At 49.8% G+C, this 19,205-nt stretch overlaps 1 protein-coding gene across 1 annotated transcript; it reads right to left on the reverse strand.

Annotated features, from left to right (window-relative positions):
• Nucleotides 1–266: 266 nt before the first annotated feature.
• golgb1 (golgin B1) lies at nucleotides 267–17,174 on the reverse strand. Its single transcript, XM_053861435.1, has 20 exons — nucleotides 16,585–17,174; nucleotides 15,633–15,711; nucleotides 15,355–15,546; nucleotides 14,660–14,773; nucleotides 14,408–14,566; nucleotides 14,217–14,339; nucleotides 13,147–13,260; nucleotides 12,348–13,029; nucleotides 12,202–12,278; nucleotides 11,700–11,757; nucleotides 5,388–10,260; nucleotides 4,196–4,607; nucleotides 3,884–4,117; nucleotides 3,002–3,823; nucleotides 2,741–2,934; nucleotides 2,521–2,680; nucleotides 2,343–2,443; nucleotides 1,721–1,792; nucleotides 1,531–1,609; nucleotides 267–1,458 (listed from the first exon to the last, which is right to left on the reverse strand). Exons 2-20 carry the CDS (start codon nucleotides 15,699–15,701, stop codon nucleotides 1,321–1,323), a joined length of 8,673 nt encoding a protein of 2,890 aa, XP_053717410.1. The 5' UTR covers nucleotides 15,702–15,711; nucleotides 16,585–17,174; the 3' UTR covers nucleotides 267–1,320.
• Nucleotides 17,175–19,205: the final 2,031 nt, after the last annotated feature.

The raw sequence follows: 19,205 nt of genomic DNA on the forward strand, positions 1-19,205 counted from the left end.
ACCTGAGCGTAGGTGATGTGGGACTGGATGTCTTCATGGTGCACCTGTTGGGGGTGCTGCAGCTTCTGCCCCCCACAGTGGCACATGATGGGGGCGGGGCTTGTTCAGCTTCTGCAGGTGAAGCCATCAGCTGCACACAAAGCTGCTGAGGGAAGAGCACAGTGAGACGCTTCTGCAGAGTTCAGACACATTCAGACGGTTCTCTTTTTCTTACCCCGTTCACATGACTGCTCCACTTGTGAATCCAAACAACAACGTGTTGGCAGCTGCTGATGACATCACCACGCTGCTTACAAGCTTCAATAACGAAAGCACTACAGCTTCATCAGTCAGTGAAGGTTTTATTGGTAAAACATGAGCTGAAACACCCGACAGAGCAGCTGATTAGTGTCTCTCACCGCTGCAAAGGTCTAGAGAGGAGGAAGTGAGATCATTGTCAAACAGGAAGTTGGATTCCCTGTCCTTAGCAAAGGTTTGTCCTGCTCTTTAAAACTATTTACAGCTATTGTTCCTGTGACTGGATGCTGCAAAGGCGACAGACAATAAACCATCAGTTAATATAGTATAGCTTTCACCTGGACTGTGTCCAGTGAGGAATGTGTTTCCATCGCAGCTCTCAATATCTGTGCAACACAATCCCAGTCACGAGGACCGGCCGACAGGCGCGCACACACACACACACACGGGGACAGACAGACACACATCAGAACTCTCTTCGACACATGTAAATCAACAAATTGCACTGTGCTCTCTGCAGAAGACCCTCACACCTTGTGGGCTGACGTTATCAGGTGCATGAAAAACAAAAAACAAAATCCTTGCACTAAGTCAATCTAATAATAAAGTTAATCTCACGAACCCCAAATGAAACACCTCAGGGAAACTGACCAATGTGTTAATGCCATGTAAAATCTGCCCTCAGAGAGGCAACAGAATGTGACACCTACTCAAGTAAGAACAATGACAGAGAGGAGCCTCACACCTCAGGACTGGCAGCAGTCGCTTCTGTGATCGACCCGAACAGAACCAGCGTCACTGGAGCGTGAGAAAGTGATGAGGGTGTGAGGTCGGGTTGACGAACTGGTGCAGATGGAGAGGAAGCCCGTGTGAACAGCAACGTCACATCAACCTGGACAGGTTTAGAAGAGAAGCTAAAGGCACAGTGAGCGTCAGCCGGAGTACCGGACCCTCTCCCTCTGTACGGACGCGGCCAGGCGGAGTCAGAGTCAGACTGGATCCCTTACGCGCTTCGGTCTCACCCACACAGATACTTTGGCTGATAGATAAAGTGCATGGTTCCCTTCATGTTGGTGCTCGGCTTCAGAGGTAGCCTCCCATGCAGAGCAGCAGCAGCACGTGCACCGTCAGCAGGTACAGGCCCAGCAGCAGTGGGGTGCGCTGGCGGGAACACAAGGCCCCCCGCACCACCCTAGTCAGCCCTCGACCACCTCTGCGAGTCTGCGGAGGAGAAGCGCTTTGGTTACAGTGGCGTCTCTCTGGTGCCGGTCGGATGATGGGGCTGAGTCTCACCCGAGTCACGGCTCCTTCCTGTGGCTCGATGAACACAGCTGTCTCCGAGTGCTCCTCCTCTGGCTGCCACTTGGCCTGACTGTGATCCAAGACACGAGAGTCAAGGCCTGCTGACACTTTCCAGCAGATCACATGGACCAACATGTCTGTCACACGTGAATCTCCCTCACACACTGAACTGGAAACTCACCGCCGGAGTCGCTCCTGCGCAGCCATCAGCTGCTCCTCCGCCATCATCCTCTGCTGGACCTCCTCCTCCAGCCTGCAGCCAAGGAAGGACGTCATGAATACACAAGCACGGAGGCAGGTTTACAGCTAGGAGGGTAGGACGCCCAGTTTCTCTCGGCAGGACGCCCTGAATATCCGATCACTAGCACCTGTATAGCGCCCTACTCTCAGCGTCATCAGTGGTCTGAAAAGAGTGTTTCTTTGTTCTGTGTCTTTAAACAAGAGGCAAACTTTCATGTATACTTTGATGAATATTTAAATGTGTGAAAGTTTAGAAAACAGATCCACAGCTGATACAACCGGTGCTAATCTTGCATAAATACTGAAAGAAGATGGAGTGACTGGAAAACGGTAGATACTTAGCTTGTATAAAGGGAAAGTGAACCATTATTTGACTGAGATGTTTGTTTTTACAAAAAGTTATTTTTGTACAAATAGATGTTTACAGCTTGTTTTTTACAAAGCAAGTTGTTGAGTCAGTCATTGACATGGCGTGTCTGGAGGTGAATGGGCTGGGGGCGGGGCTTTGGACGCCCTGTTTCTAAGTCCTAGCTCAAAGCCTGCACGTTGGGGGCAGGTCCCACCTTTGCTGCAGCTCTCTCATCTCAGTGTTGTAGCTGAAGCTCTCCGGCAGGCTGCTCTTCTCTTGAGGAGCTCCGGGGGCACTGTCCACCTCCTCTCTGCCCTGAAGGGAGACCATGACGCAGCGTGAGGCAGTCCATCCACTCATCAGAGACAGAGCTCTGAAACCCCATTCTCTACCTCTCTCAGGTAGTGATCCTGCTGCAGCTTGGGCTTCTGGCTTCGGGCCTCCTCCAGCATGGCGCTCAGCTGCCGCAGTTGCTGGTCCCGTTCGGTGAGCGTGGTGAGGGTCTGCTGCTTCAGCTGCTCGGCCTGGGCCATCCAGTCAAGGCGCTCCAGCCTGAAACGTGCAGGAGACGGTGTTAGAGGCCGGGACCAGGCTCAGTTTCTGCAGCCTCACCTCAGCATCTCCACATCCTGCTGGGTGGCCTGCAGTGTGTTCTCCAGCTGCGTGACGGTGCGCAGCATCTCCTCCTTCACGCTCCTCTCTTCCATCAGCTCCTGACTGACTTGGATCAACTCGCCAGCCCCCAGACGCGCCAGCTCCGACTTCTGACTCGTGAGCTGCTTGCTCTGCGATTGAAGCTGATCCAGCTGAACAAGACATGGTGACCAACATCAGACCACATGGGAGTCCCTGGCAGAGTGAAGAGCAGCTCACCAGTCTCTCTCGGTCGTTCTGGAGCGCCTGCAGTGCGTTCTTCAAACCCCACACCTCCCCAGTGGCCCCCCCGGGGCTGCTCGGCGCCGAGTGCCCGGCCGCTGCTTTGCTCATCTCATCCAGCTTTCGAGTCAGTTGGCGGACGCTGTTTTCCGCCTGGTCCCTGCTGTCTTGCAGGGAGGCCATCGCTTTAGCGAAGGACTGATTCTCTGCCGTCAGATTCGACGTCAACTCCTTCTCCTCCAGCAGCTTCTGCTCCACGGCCAACAGGTCTCGGGCCAGCTCTGCCACCCTCTCCTGCGCCGTCTCTGACTCAGTTCGCATCACGCCCCCTTCCCATCGCAGCTCAGAGAGCTCTTTGCTGCGGCTCTCCTGCTCACTCCGCTCTTCTTCAAGCGCGGCCTCCAGAGCAGCCACCTGCTCCCGGGACACCTGCAGCTGCTCTCGTAGCTTCTCCACCTCTGCGCCAGGAGCATCCACCAGGGACTCGCTCCTGCTCAGGATCTCTCTTTCTACATGACCTGCTCCCACTTCCATCTCTCTGGCCTGGACAAAACTCTGGAGCTGGCTCGCCAGTTCCTCCCGCTCCTTTTCCAGAGAGGCAATCTTCTCCCTCTGCGAGGCTTGAAGCTGTCGGTGCTGGGAGTCCTTCATGCTCAGCACTTGGTTGAGCTCCTCACGATAGCCGTGAAGCTGAGCAGAGAGTTTGCCCTTCTCAGCATGGAGGTCATCTCTCTGGACCAGCAGAGAACGCAGCTCTTCTTTCAGGCCATTGTTCTCACTCGCAGCCTCTTGGATCAGACCGTCCTTCTCCATCATGACCTGCACGTTAGAACACAGCCGTTAGAACTGGTGACGGCGTGAACGCATCTGAGGCACTACCTGAAGGTGTTTCTCTTCAAGCTGCTTGTACATGGTCAGGACCCGGTCTCTGTCGTCCTGCAGGGAGCCCATCGCACTTGTGAAGGAGTCCAGTCTGGCTTTATTGTTCTTGCTCTCCTCCGCCGTTCTCCTCAGTTTCTCTTCCAGTTCTCGCATCTCTCCTCTTCTCTGCTCCAACTCCTCTTCCGCTCCTTGTGCCCTACTCTCCATTTCCTTCCTTGCCTCCTCTGCTGCCTGCAAGGGAGCGTGGGGAATGAGGGGATCTCAAAACATAGTTTTGGCCAGTTGTCAGACCGATGAACAGCCACTCACCTGCGCAACCGCTTGCTCCTTCTCCACCAGCATGTCCACTTCTCTCTGCTCCTTCTCATTCAGCTCCGTCTGCAGACTCTCCGTCAGGGTCTTTGAGGAGCGCAGGTCCATCTCCAGCTGCTCTACCGTCAGACAAAGACGCCTCTCCTCCGACTCCCTGTCGTTCAGCTCCCTCCGGGTTTGCTCCACTTCAGTCTGAAGTTTACCGACTGCTTCCTCCAGAGCTTTAGCTCGCTGCTGAACACTCTCAAGCTCATTTTTTAGCTTGTGGATTTCATTTTTAGCTGAGAGCAGGTCTGCTGTAGTTTGCTGAAGCTTGGCCGTCTCCTCCTCCAGGACAGCCTGACTTATTTTATTGTTCCCTTCTGCCTCGTCCAGTCTCAAGTGCCAGGCTTGCTCTTCCTTCTCCAGCCTAGAGGAAGAAAAAACACTCAGTAAACACTCTGTAAATCAGGCTTTTAGCAAGGATGTTGAAACAGGGCGTCCAAAACCCCGCCCCCAACCCTAACCCCGCCCCCTCCTGACACACCTTGTCAACGACTGACAACTAACAACTTGCTTTGTAAAAAACACAGCTGTAAACATCTATTTGTACCAAAATAACTTGATAAACAACAAATCAACAAGCCTCTGAGTCAAATAACCAACGGGGCCCCTGGGCAACTGTTTTACTGGGCTGACCCTGATTCATTAAAATAATAATAATAATAATGAAAACATTTTTATAATGATGCTTTCCCTAACTACAAGCGCCAAATACTCCTCCGATTAGAAAGCAATGAGTTAGTTTTGTCAACAATTATTTTAAGTTTGGAACTTATCTGCGGTCTCCTCCTGTCATCAGCATCAGACATTCCATCATTAGCATCGCGTTTCCATGCTGCGAGTGTCGCCACTTACCGCGAGATCACCCTGAGATTATGGCGGTAAACAAATATGGTGGCTGTGATGGCCAAAATACGGTTGCAAAATGTTCACGAATCTGTGAATTTGGATCATATTGGGCGGAATTATCGGGCAGAAACACAATTTAATGTAAACCAGTGAGATGACACGACGAGTTGAGCATCATACAGGCACTAATAATACATTTAGGGCGTCCTGCTGAGGAAATGGGTCGTCCAGTGCCCAAGACGCCTTCAAGCTAAATTGTGAATTGTTCTGCAAATTGTTGAGCGATCGGGAGTCTCACCTGGTTACGGCGGTCCGAAGCTCTTCCTTGAGCTCAGACTCTTTCTGCAGCTGCTCTGCCAGCTCCTTGGCACGTGTCTCAGCCTCCCGAACTTCAGCGTCCTTCCCCTGCAGAGCGTTATTAAAGCGGGTCTCCCACTGCCGGGTCTCATCCAGAACTCGGTCGCGGTCGTCTTGGAGCGAAGACATGCAGCGGGAGAAGGCGGCTAACCTGGCCAGAGACTCATCCAGGCGAGCTTGCATTTCCTGAGCGCGCCTCTCCGCCGCCACAGCCACATCTCTGGCCTCCAACTTTGCGTCCTCCTCCTTCTCTTTCTCACTGAACACCTCCTCCAGCCGCAGCTCCATCTCTTTGAGCTCCGCTCCAAGCCTGAACCTCACAGAGTCCAGCGTTTGCTCCGCCTCTGCTTTCATCAAGGTTTCTTTCTTTTGTGCAGTCTGCTCTAATGCATGTTTCTCCGACACAACGTCGCTGAGTTCCTTCCGAGCCTCACTCAAGTCTGTCTTGCAGCTCACCAACTCTGCCTCAGTCCTGTTCAGGTTCTCCTGGATCTTGGTGGCCTCCAGCTGCGCCTGCTCCAGCTTCCTCTGAGTTTCATCCTGCCCCAGTTGCAGAGACTTGGTTTCCCTGCCCAGCTCGCTGATACGCTCCTGATACTGGATGCAGTCTCTCTGCAGCTGCCGGACCTCCATCTGCTTTTCTCGCAGCAGCTCCTCCAGCTGACGCGCTCGGCTCTGGCTGCCCTCCCTCACCCTCTGAGCGGACCTCAGCTGCTGCTCCAGCTCCCTCTGCTTGCCGGCCTCTGCCTCAGCCTCTGCTCTCAGCCTCTGGGCTTGCCTGACGTCCTCCTCCAGCCGGTCGGCCCGGGCTCTCTCGTCCTGCGCCTGCACCTCCAGCTCGGCTCTCTCTCTCTCCAGCGCTTCCATCTCTCGCTGAAGTTTGGCCAGCAGCTCCCGGTTGTCCGCGGCCTCCTGCTGATAGCCTGCGATGCTCCCGTTGACGTGGGCAAGTTGGTTCATCAATCTCTCCTCCAGGTTGTCCTTCTCTGTTTCAGTGCTTCTCAGAAGCTCTTTCAACTTTTCCTCCTTCTCAGCGAAGTCCTCCATCAGGCTGCTTTCTCTGTCTTTGCACTCTTGCACGGTAGCCTGCAGCGAAGCCACCAGACCTGCTCGCTCTTTGTACTCTCCCAGCTCTGTCTCAAGAGAAGACAAGGTAGCTCTGAGCTCAGCCTCCTGAGTCCGCCACTGCTCCCTCTCAGAATCACCACCCAGTACCAACTCATCTGGTAACACCTGAGATGCTTCAGTCATGTCAGATCTCTGCTCCTCACCCGCTGGAGCCATCACCTCAGCTGCGCTCTCCTCTGGAGGTGAGGTTTCTTGATGAAGATCTGGAACAAACTCTGCCTTGATCGCGTCTGAGCTCTGTGAATCCGTGACTTCTGAAGCTTCCAGGGCCACAGGATCACCTTCTCCTTTTGATTCTGGTTGTTCTCTCATCCTCTCAATCTGTTGCACTAGCTGCTTTCTTTCTTCCATGATGCCTTGCAACTCTGCTTTTACAGCCTGCAGCTCATCTTGGAGCCTTTCAACATCCACATTATCATGTTTCACAGAAGGTGTTTCTTTCATCTCTCTGAGTCTTTCATTCTCCTCTTCCAACTCCAAAATCTTCTGCTGCTTTGTCTTCACGAACTTCCTCATTTTGTCCTTGACAGTTTCGACCTCTTTCTGCGCCTCTTCCACCTGCTTCTCCGCTTCCTGCCTGGCGGACTCATTGGTCCTCACGCGAGCAGCCAGCTCCTGTCTTTCCTGCCTTGCAGCTTCAAGAACCCGTCTCACGCGCTCTGCTTCGTCGCTCACGTTCTCATAAGATTTGAGCAGAGTCTCGTATTCCTCCTTCATGTTTTGGACCTTCTCCTCCCAGTCCTTGCTGATCCTGGCAGCGTCTTCTTTGACGAACTCTGCCTCCCTGGCACAGGCCTCTTTTTCGTTGAGGATTCCTTCCATCGCCAGTTTCAGGCTCTCACAAGAGGATCCCAGGCTTTGGTTCTCCAGCAGCATCCGGTCAACCTCCTCGATCAGTCGCATCTTCTCCGTTCTTAGTTTCTCCATGTCTTCTTCTGCCTCCTGCAGTTTCATCTTGAGTTCAGCCACGGCACTTTCACTCAGAGCAAGTTGCTCCTTGAGGGTTTTGTTCTCCTTTATTGCATCTTTACGGGAGATGAGCGCAGCCTGGAGCTTCCGTTGGAGTTGCTGAAGCTTCTGCTCATTATCGTTTTCCTCCTCCTGTTTGAGAGGAACTTGAACCTCTAACATTTGGCTCCTCTCTTTCTCAGCACTGAGCTGGCTCTCCAGCGATGCTATGAGCTCGTCCTTATGCGAGACAGCACTTTGCATGGAGTGAATGAGAGCGTTCTGCTCAGTCAGCTGCTGACTCAGCTCCAGGATCTCCTGGTTCTTATTGTCCATAAACAGCTTGACGTCAACCACTTCAGTCTGAAGTGCGGCGATGGTGGCGGCCGACTCTGAAGACGCCGCCTCACTCGTGGCCTTGACTTCGGCCTGTAAGGCCTCGGTGTAGGACTCTGCTCGGGAGCACTTCTCTCTCAGGTCATCGATTTCCTTTGAAAGTGACTCCATCTGTCTTTCGTTCTCCTTCAGGGCCTTCAGTTCTTTGCCAAGTTCCAGCAACTGGCTCTCCTTCAGCGACAAGCTGCCCTGAGTTTGCTGCAGTCGCTCCTCCAGCTCTGTGTTCACCATCTGCAGAGCGTTGATCTCCTCTTTCAGAACCTTCACATGCTCCTCTGGACCTGCGGGATCCGGTGTTTGTGAAGACTCTTCAGAAGCTGCAAAATCAACCCAGTCCTCCTGCACACTTTCAGCAGGTTTCTCCAGCGGCTTGTTGTCTAGCAGAGGCTGATCTTCTCCCCTGGAGCCTCTTGTCTCCTCTGATTCCTTTAACTTGATCAGGAGAACATCTCGCTCGCCAGTCTGAACCTCAAAGCGCTCCATCAGCTCACTGTACTCCTCCTTCTGCTGCTTCAGCTGCTCCCGGTGGTGCCGATCTTTCTCTTTGGCTTTGCGAATGGTCTCTTTTCGGGACTCCTGGGCCTCAGCGACTCTCTTCTGAAGGCTTTCACATTCAGCTTGGAGAGAAGCCACCTGACTTTGCAACAAACCAACTTCAGAAGATGCAGCTTCCTTGTTATCAGCTTCTTCACTCAGCTTTCTATTTAATGCAAGAGTCTCCGAAATTATTTTCTCTTGCTCACCAACTTTCTGCGCAAGCTCCTTCAGCTCCACCTCTTTCGATCTCACAGTTTGCTCCAACTCCACCAGCTTCGTCTCCATCTCTTTTACCACCTGAGCTCCCTCTCCTGCCGAGACATCAACTGGCACATCTGCAGCTGGGTTTGTATCTCTCTCTTTGAGAACTATAGCTTCTTCATAGTTAGCCACCTTCTTCAAAAGCTCCTTCCGTTGTACCAGCAAAACCTGTAACTTCTTCTTTGTGGTAGTGAGCTGCCCTTCCAGCTCCTCCTTCAGCTTCCTCAGACTCGCCACTTCCTCGTCCACCTGCGTGTCCTCCACACTCACCTTCTGCATCTCAAGTGCAACAATCTGTTCCTTGAGTTTTTTGACTTCGCTGTCACTGACAAACTTCTCTTCTTCCGCATGGAGCAGCTTTGCAGACATGCTGTCGTTCAGCTCCAAGATCTCCTGCTCTTTCTGGCTCAGGCTCTGCTGCAGCTCACTGATCTCGGCGTCCTTCTTCGACAAGGTCTCGTTGTTCAACTCCGATGTCTGGGAGAGTCCGAGCATGTTCTCCTCTAAATCCTGAAGCTTCTTCTCCAGCTCTGAGGAGAGCATCTCCCTGTCCTCCAGCTGAACACTGAGCAATCGAGCCTGACTTTCCTGCTCAGCCAGAGACTGATGAGCTGCATCCAGCTCTGTCCTCAGGCTCAGGAGCTGCTGTTCTTTTGCTTCCTTTTCGCCGCTAAGAATCTCAATCTGCTCTTCCAGGAGCTGCATCTCAACCAGATGCTTCTCGACTAAAGAGCTGCTGTGTTGGGAGAGCATCTCGACTGACTCCCTGGCAGACTCCAGCTCCTCCACGTACTTGTCTGCTCGGGTTCTTAGCTCTTCTTTCTCAGAAGTAAGAGCTGCAGTCTCCTCTGAGAGGCTCTTTATTTTCTCCTGGGACTCTGCTGCCGCCTTTCTGAGGTCCTTTAGTTCAGACAACAGCTCACTGTATCTCTTCTGCAGCTCCTCAGCTAAGAGCTGAGCGAAGGCCTGGCCCGAGGGCTCCACACTGGAATCCCTCTGTTGAGTCAGCTGAACATGAATGCTCTCCCTGATGACGACAGTAGATGACTCCACTTGAACAGTGGATGTTTCCTGATCCACACTAGTCTCCTCCCAGGTCTGCAGCTGCAGTGGGCCAAAGTCCTGCAACATGGACGGCCACTCTTGGCTGCTGTCCTGATTGACAGCTTCCAGGATGGTCCAACTGCTGTGAGCCACCTCCGAGTCAGTGCTGGCCACCATCTCGTCCGAGGATGTGGCTTTGGACTCTTCAGGGGACTCTGACTGGGGGCCAATGAGTTCTGGGCTGCTCTCGTGGTCCAAGGGACTGGACAGAACCAAGCTATCCTCAGCCACCAGAGTGGTCTCCTCTTCTGGAGAGTCTTCCTGACCCTCGGCTAAATCTGAGGAAGCGTCATGGCTTGTGGTTCCATCGTGCTGGTCTGGACTGTGGTCAGGTTTGACCTCAGAGGAGCTCTGCTCTTCAGTCAGTTGGAATGATTCTCCCACAGCCTCCGTCTCTTGGACCTTTCCTAGATCTTCAGGCTCCTTTGCTGATAGTTGTGCTACAGAAGAAGGCATCAAGGCAAACCACTTTTAGGATGAATTCATTCCATCTTCTGTATTTTATTTTCTGATTATACTAGTGGTGGGACTTAAACGAGTTAATTAAGATTAATTAATTACAACAAAAAAATATTTTGATTTAATTGAATTGAATGGAACAGTTTTCTCTCCAGACAACAGGGAACCTTTGTCAGTGCAGGAGTTCCTGCTCCACTGATCCCACTGATGCACCTGACACATGGCAGCTAGGATGAGAACAACAACAACAAACATGGAGGAATCCTCCCTGAACCAAAGCAAACAAAAGCATTCGTTTGCTTTGGTTCAGGGAGGTTTTTCACTACACAATGTCCAGGGTTTCCACTACTCTGGATGGACTTGGAATTCTTATAAAACTGAAATTCTTATATAAATATTTTCAAGACCTCAAAAGAGCTTTAGTTTGAATAAGGTTGTGTAAAAACCTATATATATATGTATATATATATATATAGCCACCATCATGATTTATAAACAATATTTTGTTGTTTATATGTATGTATGGGTCCATCATTTGATTCACTAATATACCAACTTCATTCAAATTGAAAAAATTGGCTTATTGTGGCAAATATTCTTATACCATTAAACTGCGATTAATTTAGATTAATTAATCACAAATTTTCTAATAAACCTGATTGTTTTTTTAATCGAATCCCACCCCTAGATTAAACAAATAACACTTTCCTGTTTAGAGAGTTTAGCAATTCCCCACTTCAAACAGCAGATGTCGCCAAACTAGCGTTGAAGGCAAACGTCAACGCGAAGCCTATTCTGACAGCTTGGCATGTGGAACCACGTCATGGCGCATCAGTGGAGTCACAACTATACACTTGATTTGATGGTGAATCATCTGCCTTTTGTTTTTTCACTTATTCAGTTGTTGTATCCACAATTCGGTTCGTGGTTGGCAGACATTAGCAAGAAGTAGATTTCATTACAATAAATACACTATTTATGATACAAAAGATTTGAACTGTTTGAATTTTACGCCAAACTCAGTCACAACATCAATAACATCTTGTGTTTTTAATACACTGATTGTGTAGTGAATCTGTCCTGCAACTTTAGCCATTTATGTGAGTCCATGTGACATGTGAGTCCATTATTGGGCTTCTTGATTGGTTTTATCGACATCAGAGTGAGGTAACAACAAAGCCTGTTTGAGGGCTGAGAGCTCTGTGTGTGTGTGTGTGTGTGTGTGACTGCTGATGAACAGTAGCTTCACAAGTTTAGTTCAGATCAGATTAACATGAAACAACTGTAATTCAACAAATGTTTTAGCTCTTACTTGATGAACTCAAATAAATAATAGAATACCTGAACACTGAAATAACAGATGAATGCAGTACTATAAAGGGTATGACTGGAATCTAAAAATGAACAAACAAAAAAGTACCTTCTTCCATCTGGGCAGAGTCGTGGGCTGGTTGTTCAGACACTTGTATTTCAGTGATCTGCAGGAGGGAAACAAACATATTCAGGGATAAAACGCATCTACAGTCACAGCATTTTCATTTCTGTGCAACTTTCTTAGGGTTTTTTCCCCATGTTCCCCACAGTGAACCAGTCAAATCAAACTTGTGTGGGTCATTTTGAAAGTGTCTCCAATCCTCGATCAGACTCTTTACGTAGCTGTGTTTGAGTCAGCAGCGTGTGTCTGCAGAGGAACGAAGGACATTTGGAGAGCCTTTAGAGTGGATCAGTTTAAAGTGGATTAGAGGGCCTGTTGCCGGACAGCAGGTCAGTCTATGACCCAGCTTCTGTCCTGTCTGACACCATGAGGATCATCTGAGCGGGGCCATGTTTGGATGACGTGGCCAGCTTGACACTGACTCAGTGTCAAGACGTGTGACTGCTCTGAGGACACACTGTATTTCGGTCCTCACAGACATGTTTACCGTTTGAATTTGCTGCTCCAGCTGCTGTATCTTGTCAAAGGCCTCCTCTTTTTCAGAAGAGACTTGCTCAAGTTGTTCTGAGGAAAGCAAAGCACAGTCAATGAACACAGGGCTTGATAAAGAAGTGGACTTGCTGTGGTGCTCACCCTGAAGAGTTGCCACAGTGTGGATGTGCAGAGTCAATCCACCCTCACTTTCACGGAGCCTGTCCTTCAGTTGGCTCATTTTAGCCTCAACAGACTTCACCATGTCAAGAACATCTGACAGGTCACTTGGAAGTGCTGACGCTTCCTCTTCCCCGAGGCTCTCCAAACATCTCCACATCTCCTCCATGAGTTCGGTCTTGTTCTGGGCTTCCACCTGCACGTCCCTGAGGGAAGCCAGCTCTCCTGTTAAATTCTCTATTTCAGACTTGGCCATCTCCAAGTCGCGACGGCCGGCGTCTCTCTCTCGCTCTGCAGCCGACTCGGCCTCTCTGAAAGCAGCAAGCTGGTTTTCCAGACTTGAGATGCTTGACGCGTCCCTCTCTGAGGCCTCCTGGTGGGCAAGCTCTGCTGCCCTCATCGCCGATAACTCACTCGCCAACCTGGCAACTTCCATCCTCTCCTTCTCCAGAGCCTCCAGGCTGTAGCGCTCAGCCTCTCGGAGCGCAGCCAGCTCAGCTTCCTGCCTCCCTTCATCTGCCCTTTCCTGCTGCAGAGACTCCAAGCTGCTGCGGAGCACAGTCAACTCTGCCTCTGCTCTGCTGGCCTGCTGGCTCTGCTCCCCCCTCAGCCTGACCGCTTCAGCCAACTCCTGCTCCATCTGCCGGAACTGAGCGGTCAAGATCTGCTCAGAAAGAGAACCAGGAGTCAGGTGTTGAGGATCAGAAGCTCCTGACTCTCCGAACCAAATCCTTTCATTGTGACAACAAACCCAAGGAGAAGAAATCTCCATGAGAATCACCTGTTTCTGTTGGTCAGCACTGGTGACCTCCTGCTGCAGCATCTCAAGAACTCCGGAGCGAGAGACCAGTGCCTCCTCCAACTCCTCACAGCGACGCTGGGCTAACTGCAGCGCCTGGGGCAGAAGAGGAAAACAAACAAAAATGAACTTTAAAAGTTTTTAACCGCGCTCTCCAGCAACCGACGTGTGATAGTTGTGGAGAGTGTGGTGGACTTTGGTTCACCATGGCAGTTTGAAAATGATTTTTAATCCAGGGAATCTTTGATCATGACACTGGTCGACTCTGAGTCTCTGGATCCCTGTTTCTTTGATGAGATGGAGTGGTCCTCATAGGTTCTCTGACGTGCTCGTCTGCCTTGGTTCACATCAACACATGCAGGTCTCCCACTGCGCTGGTGAAAACAGTTAACGGATATTGGCGGCGGTGTCCTCTTCCACGTCCCCATTAAGGTTCACTGATGGAGGACACACTCTCACAGGCAGCGCCAATGCTACCAGCCGCCATCAGTTAGGGACCATCAACAAATTCTAAAGCCTCAAATATGAGTGAAATCTTCAATAAGGCCATGGAAAACAAGCATTTTAGGAGAGAGAATTGTGACAAGGTTTTCCATCACACCAGACAAAGGACTGACAGTTTGGATCATGATCTGGAGAATAGAATCTGACTCCATGATCATTTCTCCACCTGGTTTCTAATGTTTCTTCAGTAGCATCTAGGAAATGTGTCCAGACTGGTCCATAGTTCAAGTCAACTGTTCAGAGACATGAGATACAGCAGACAGACGGCTCCATTTAACCCCTAAATAAAGCTGGCAGAGCAGCCTGTCAGACACCAGCGGCTTCTACCAGAGACATGAAACATTGAATTTCTCATCTCTACACTTAGTTATCTATGATATTGACTCATCAATAAATCATGATGTTGGAGACAAACTCTACTAATAAGTTTCATCACAAAACAGTTTCAAGGGAGATTGTAGTGTCCAACACATGGAAGAGAATGAATGGATTTATCCTGATCATTATCGCTAAAATTACAACATACTGACATACAACTGAATACTGACCTGCTGCAGGTCACTGGAATCTGAGGAGGCATTTGTGGCTTTCAGCAACTCCTCCTCATGTTTCTGGATCTGCTCCTGGAAACGCACGTCCTTCTCACAGACCACAGCCTGAAGCAGCCGCACCTGTCAAGCCAGCACCACAGTGAGTGCAGGGCTACAAGCTCATTGTCAGCAACGGAGCATCCAGTCACCTGCTCCGCATGCGCTGCTTCTCTGTCCTGTAGAAGGAGCTCCGCAGCCTGCAGCCGCTCTCTCAGCTCACTACTCTCAGCCACCTCCTTGCTCAACCTGCTCTGGAGCTCCAGCAGCTCCTCATCAGCAGGGGGTTTTGTAAAGGAGCTGTCAGGACTCTGGTCACGGGAAAATCATTTTTGAGTGGAACACAGCGGGACACGCTTGTAGGGCAGCACATCAGACAGAGAAGCGGCGATGCTTGCACGTACCGTGGCTCCTTCCTGTCCTTTCAAATCACTGATCTGTTTGTTGAGAGCGGCCATCTTGGCTTTGGCCTGCAGCTTGAGTTTAGTGAAGCGAGCCTCAGCCGCTTCCTTTTCACTCTGAGGAAGGAACAGAGGGCTGTGAATGGAAAGCTGGAGTCGTTTGAAACCGAGTTAAAATGTTTCCTTAAAGCAGTGCTTCTCAATTATTTTCTGTTGCGTCCCCCAACCAGCAAGAAGTAAATGTTTCACGCCCACCCAACTGTCTGCTGCCTCTGTAAATAGCATTTGTCATTAAAATTACTATAAGTGCACCTCCTCATGACATTGTATCCTTGTTATCATTAAAGAAAAGAAAAAAGAAAGTAATATAGATCAACTTAAAATAAAGAATAACTTTATTAACATTGTTTTTGTCTGTAAGAGAAAAGACTTGCAGTGTATCAATTTGCCTGAAATTAAAGTACGGCAAAGAAGTATGTTCCCCCGCCATCGCTCTGCGCACCCCAAGGAAGGTCTGCCCCACCATTTGAGAAGGACTGCTTTAAAGCCAATTCCGAGCTTCAAGATTCCAGCTAGACTGAGCTGCATATGGTAAAAAGGTGAAGGCTAACACGGCTCTTCAACATATCCATTGAAGTGATCAAATAACATTTAGATTGGAAACAGGTTCGAGGGGAACAGAATCACTTTCCAGCCACCTTAAGCTGAGCATCTTTATCCGCCAACTCCGCGCTCTTCTGCAGCAGGTCCGAGTCCTTGTCCCGGACCATCTCCTTCAGTCGCACCACCAGCTGCTCCAGATGAGCCAGCCGCTCCATGGCCTCATCTGGGGCCTCGGAGAGAGCGGCACTCTGAGCCTCCCCTTCAGGCAGCGCAGGCGCCAACACTCCCTGCAGCAGGATGCAGTCAGAGTCAATGTTTGCTAAACACTTGACAGAGCAAGACTCTTTCTGAGGGGCTGTTCCTCCTGCCTCACCTGTGAGTCTCCATCCGCCCCTTCCTCTCCAGACAGCTCCTGGAGGACTGTGGCCAAGCGGCTGAACATGGAGATGACACTGCCAACATTGACGCATGTGATCAAACAATGGGCTCCTGCAACAGTTGTCTAGCAGTGCAGTCACAACAGCAGCACGTCACTCACCTGACAGCCACGTCCTCGGTTTCAGAATAATTGTTTTTGGAATTTTCAATAACCAAGACTAGTGCCAATTACGTCTGCATACTTTTCACACGACAATTATAAGTGGTTTCCACTTAAATCAATAATGGAGAGTCTAAAACTGAGGAGAAAAAAGTAGGGAAATGTTTGCCAGCTCATGGGTTAAGTGGACATAATTGATCAAACAAACCCTCCAGCCTTCTCACCCTGGACATGGACTGTTTGTTCCTCTTCTCTCTGGCAGGAGGCGACGGTCCATCCAGACCAGAACCTCCCGTCACACGAACATCTCTTGTTGTTCGTGGGTTATTTATTTATTGGTTACTTCTATTATTATTGCTTATTTTTATTTTTATTTTGATGACATAATTGAAAACAAGGGGAGGACTGCGAGTTGAACCGAACAGAGCCGAATTTGGGCGAACTCGGCGAGCAATTCAGTGCGCCTGCGCCACTCTCTCGGAGCACAGCAAAGATTATAACAAGCTAATGCGAATGTGGTGGAAGTTAGCTTCCACCACACACGCACAGCCATGACTCCAGCACACGGAGGACACCAGCTAGAGTTCAGCAGCGGGGGGTTGAACGCGGAGAGACCGGGAAACGAGAGTGGTTCACTCGGAGTGTACTTGCCGAGATTCACCCAGTGAGCGACGCAGCTAGCTGCTGCTGCTGGAGGAGCCTTCTGAGAAGAGCTGCCGTCCTGCTGCAGTACTGACTTCAAACGACGCCTTGCTGGCTAATTTGAAGAGGTAGGCTCTCGACTCACCTGTGGCGCGGCTCTCCAGGTAAATATTGCGGAGTCTCGGCTCATGTATTTCCTCGCTTGGGGTTCAGAGCAGAGCCACATCACCAAACATTCCCGGAAACAAAACTTCCTGCGCGCTGATTGGACGGCTGGCGAGGGACTGTCTGCAACGCGCAGGCGCAAAAAGGCAAAATGAGCCCTTGCTGTAAAAAACAGTCCGGTTTGTTGTGAAGCAGGCGAATCTAAAAACTTTTTTTTTAATAAATTGGAATCTCCGTGGAGAGTTATCCAGAGAAAATGTTTGCCTCAAACTGAATTATAAATGTGCCTTTTTTGCTCAGCTTCCAGGAAGTTCTTCCTGTCACCCGTGACCAGACATCCTCTGCCCAGGATGGGAGCGGAGCTGTGTTGAAGTAGCTCCGGCTGGGTGTGTATCCTGAGCCGAGATCCTCGTGTCAACACCGAAGACAAACATGGCCGCACGAGACCAGCGGGTTGCTCTCATCATCAACCAGGGCAGGCAGCTGGGCAGGAACCTGCTGCTCCTCGCCCACTACACCACGGTGTTCGTGGCCTTCGTCGGCCGCAGCGTGCAGTGGATTGTGACGGCCGTGGAGTGGACCGGCCTGTTCGCACGCACCACGACGTCGGCGTTTGACTCCGTCTACAGGCATCTGCAGCGGGGCCGCAGAAGGAGTGTGAGAGAGATCTGCTCCACCTCTGACCTGCAGGCACAATGATGGCCAACTTCAGTGGAAGGCAAGGGACAGTGAAGATGAAATACTCTTGAAAAACCAAAAGGATGCACTTATCATTAACTTTTTTTTAAAACAAGGCCTGTCCTGATGGATCCCGGTCTGACCGTGAGCTGTGGCGCTACGTTATCCATGCAGAGAAATGCGTGCGACAGCAGGACTGTCTCCATTTTAGCTCCTTCATTTACAAATGAACCTGTGATCATGGAACCTTCACAGCAGCACTAAACTGAAGAAGTCAGCTGCAAAATGTTTTGTATAACCTGAGCATTTATTTTTATATATATATAGCCAATACTATGAAGAAAACAGTTCATACAAATGCTAAATAATTCCATTTAAAAATGTATGATTAAATGACAGAAGCATTTCAGTGTAGTGTGTCCAACCAGTGTCTCACTGGGTCATTCATGATGTGAAGCTATCATGAGGACATGGCAGCGACACCTGCATGCATTATTATTATTTACCTGAAACTGAATGCTTTATCTCGCTACAGTAGCTCTTCCCTACATGTGTACAGGGACTATAAATGCTACCAAAATAATCACCTTTTTAGGTCGGGTGGAGCAAAACTGATCCCAAGTTTATTTCTGAGGCTGTTCTGAAAATGTTTTTGAACCTGTTTAGAAGCAGGTTTTGTTCCGTTTAGCTGCTTGTCTTTGCTATGTAACACATGTAACGCAACACTAAGTGTATTGTTTTTTGTTTTTTTTTATCAAGAGAAAATAAAGGTTGACATGAAGTGGGTGAGGCTTCATTCTGCATTTTTTTCTGATTTGAAAGCCGCTGCCCCGGAGTCCCTTCCAGGTGCTTTAACCGTGGGAGGGCAAGCCTTGTTCACGGTCCAGCACCGGAAGAGAGGAGATTAGAGGCGTCAGAGCGGGACAAAGAGATCCTCGACACACTTCAGGAGCCAGGCCAGACTAAAGCCAGAGGACAGTGGCACACGGCAGGACCTCCCCACAGATGCAAATCAAAAACCTCAACTAGTGTTCCAGGGAGCTCGGTGGGAGAGGACCCCAGGATAGACTCTAATGCACACTACCTTCGTTGAATAAATCTTGAGACTCACCACCAAAGGAACCATGGCCAAAGCGCAATTGTGATTAGTCAAAAGTCCTGTAGAAAATCCCTTGGAATTTGTGAAAAGTTGTAGATGTTGGCTATTTGCAGGAGTAAACTGCAGAAAATGTATTTGTTTAAAGATGTCTCCAGAAAGCGCTCGGCAATATAGCAAAATACAGCATGGTTTATTGATTATGAATAACTTTTTCAATTTCATAACAATCTATTTTGCATGATTTTACTCAAGTTTGGGGAATTTCCAGTTCCACATTGTGGAGCGCATTTATTTGGTCCAGTTGAAAAACACTACTAATGGTTGGAATGTACAAGCACCAGCTGTTTTAGCAAATCAAAACACCTCCCCATAAGTCTTAGTGATGAAGCAGATCTTGCACAACAACGGTAGCTAAAGAGCTGTTTGGAAAAACACCACCCCTGAGCACCAACACAAATGACTCGTGGTCAAAGCCAGACTAGAAGTGAAGAGGCCTGTTGAAGGTCCAACACTAGCAGGTCCATAACTCAGGCCAGGAGCCACCTCAGATGCGGTCTCGCCTCAGCCCCACTTCTGGGGACCACTGCTCTCCCTGAGGTGTGAGGTCAGGCAACGCATTTGTAGACAAACAACAGGAGTTTGAGCTGACAGGAACCCAGGATTGGTTCAAGGTTACCTGTCAGTGCGTCAAAGCAGGGTCTGACTTGTCTGATCTCAAGGTTGATAAGGATTTATGAGAATGAGATGATTGCATATCAAAGATGTAAAACATGGTGAAAAATCATTGAAAGCCAAGGTTAAAGCTGAGGCCCGTGGGCCACATG

This window comes from Synchiropus splendidus, chromosome 4, assembly GCF_027744825.2.
Source record: "Synchiropus splendidus isolate RoL2022-P1 chromosome 4, RoL_Sspl_1.0, whole genome shotgun sequence".
In the NCBI taxonomy this organism is placed as follows: Eukaryota; Metazoa; Chordata; class Actinopteri; order Syngnathiformes; family Callionymidae; genus Synchiropus; species Synchiropus splendidus.

Coding starts and splice junctions, on each gene's coding strand:
- golgb1 (XM_053861435.1), bottom strand. CDS start 15,701: ATGTTCAGCCGCTTGGCCACAGTCCTCCAGGAGCTGTCTGGAGAGGAA. Junction 3,824..3,883: donor TTGAAGAGAAACACCTTCAG/GTAGTGCCTCAG, acceptor TCTAACGTGCAG/GTCATGATGGAGAAGGACGG. Junction 2,681..2,740: donor CAGGATGTGGAGATGCTGAG/GTGAGGCTGCAG, acceptor TGCACGTTTCAG/GCTGGAGCGCCTTGACTGGA.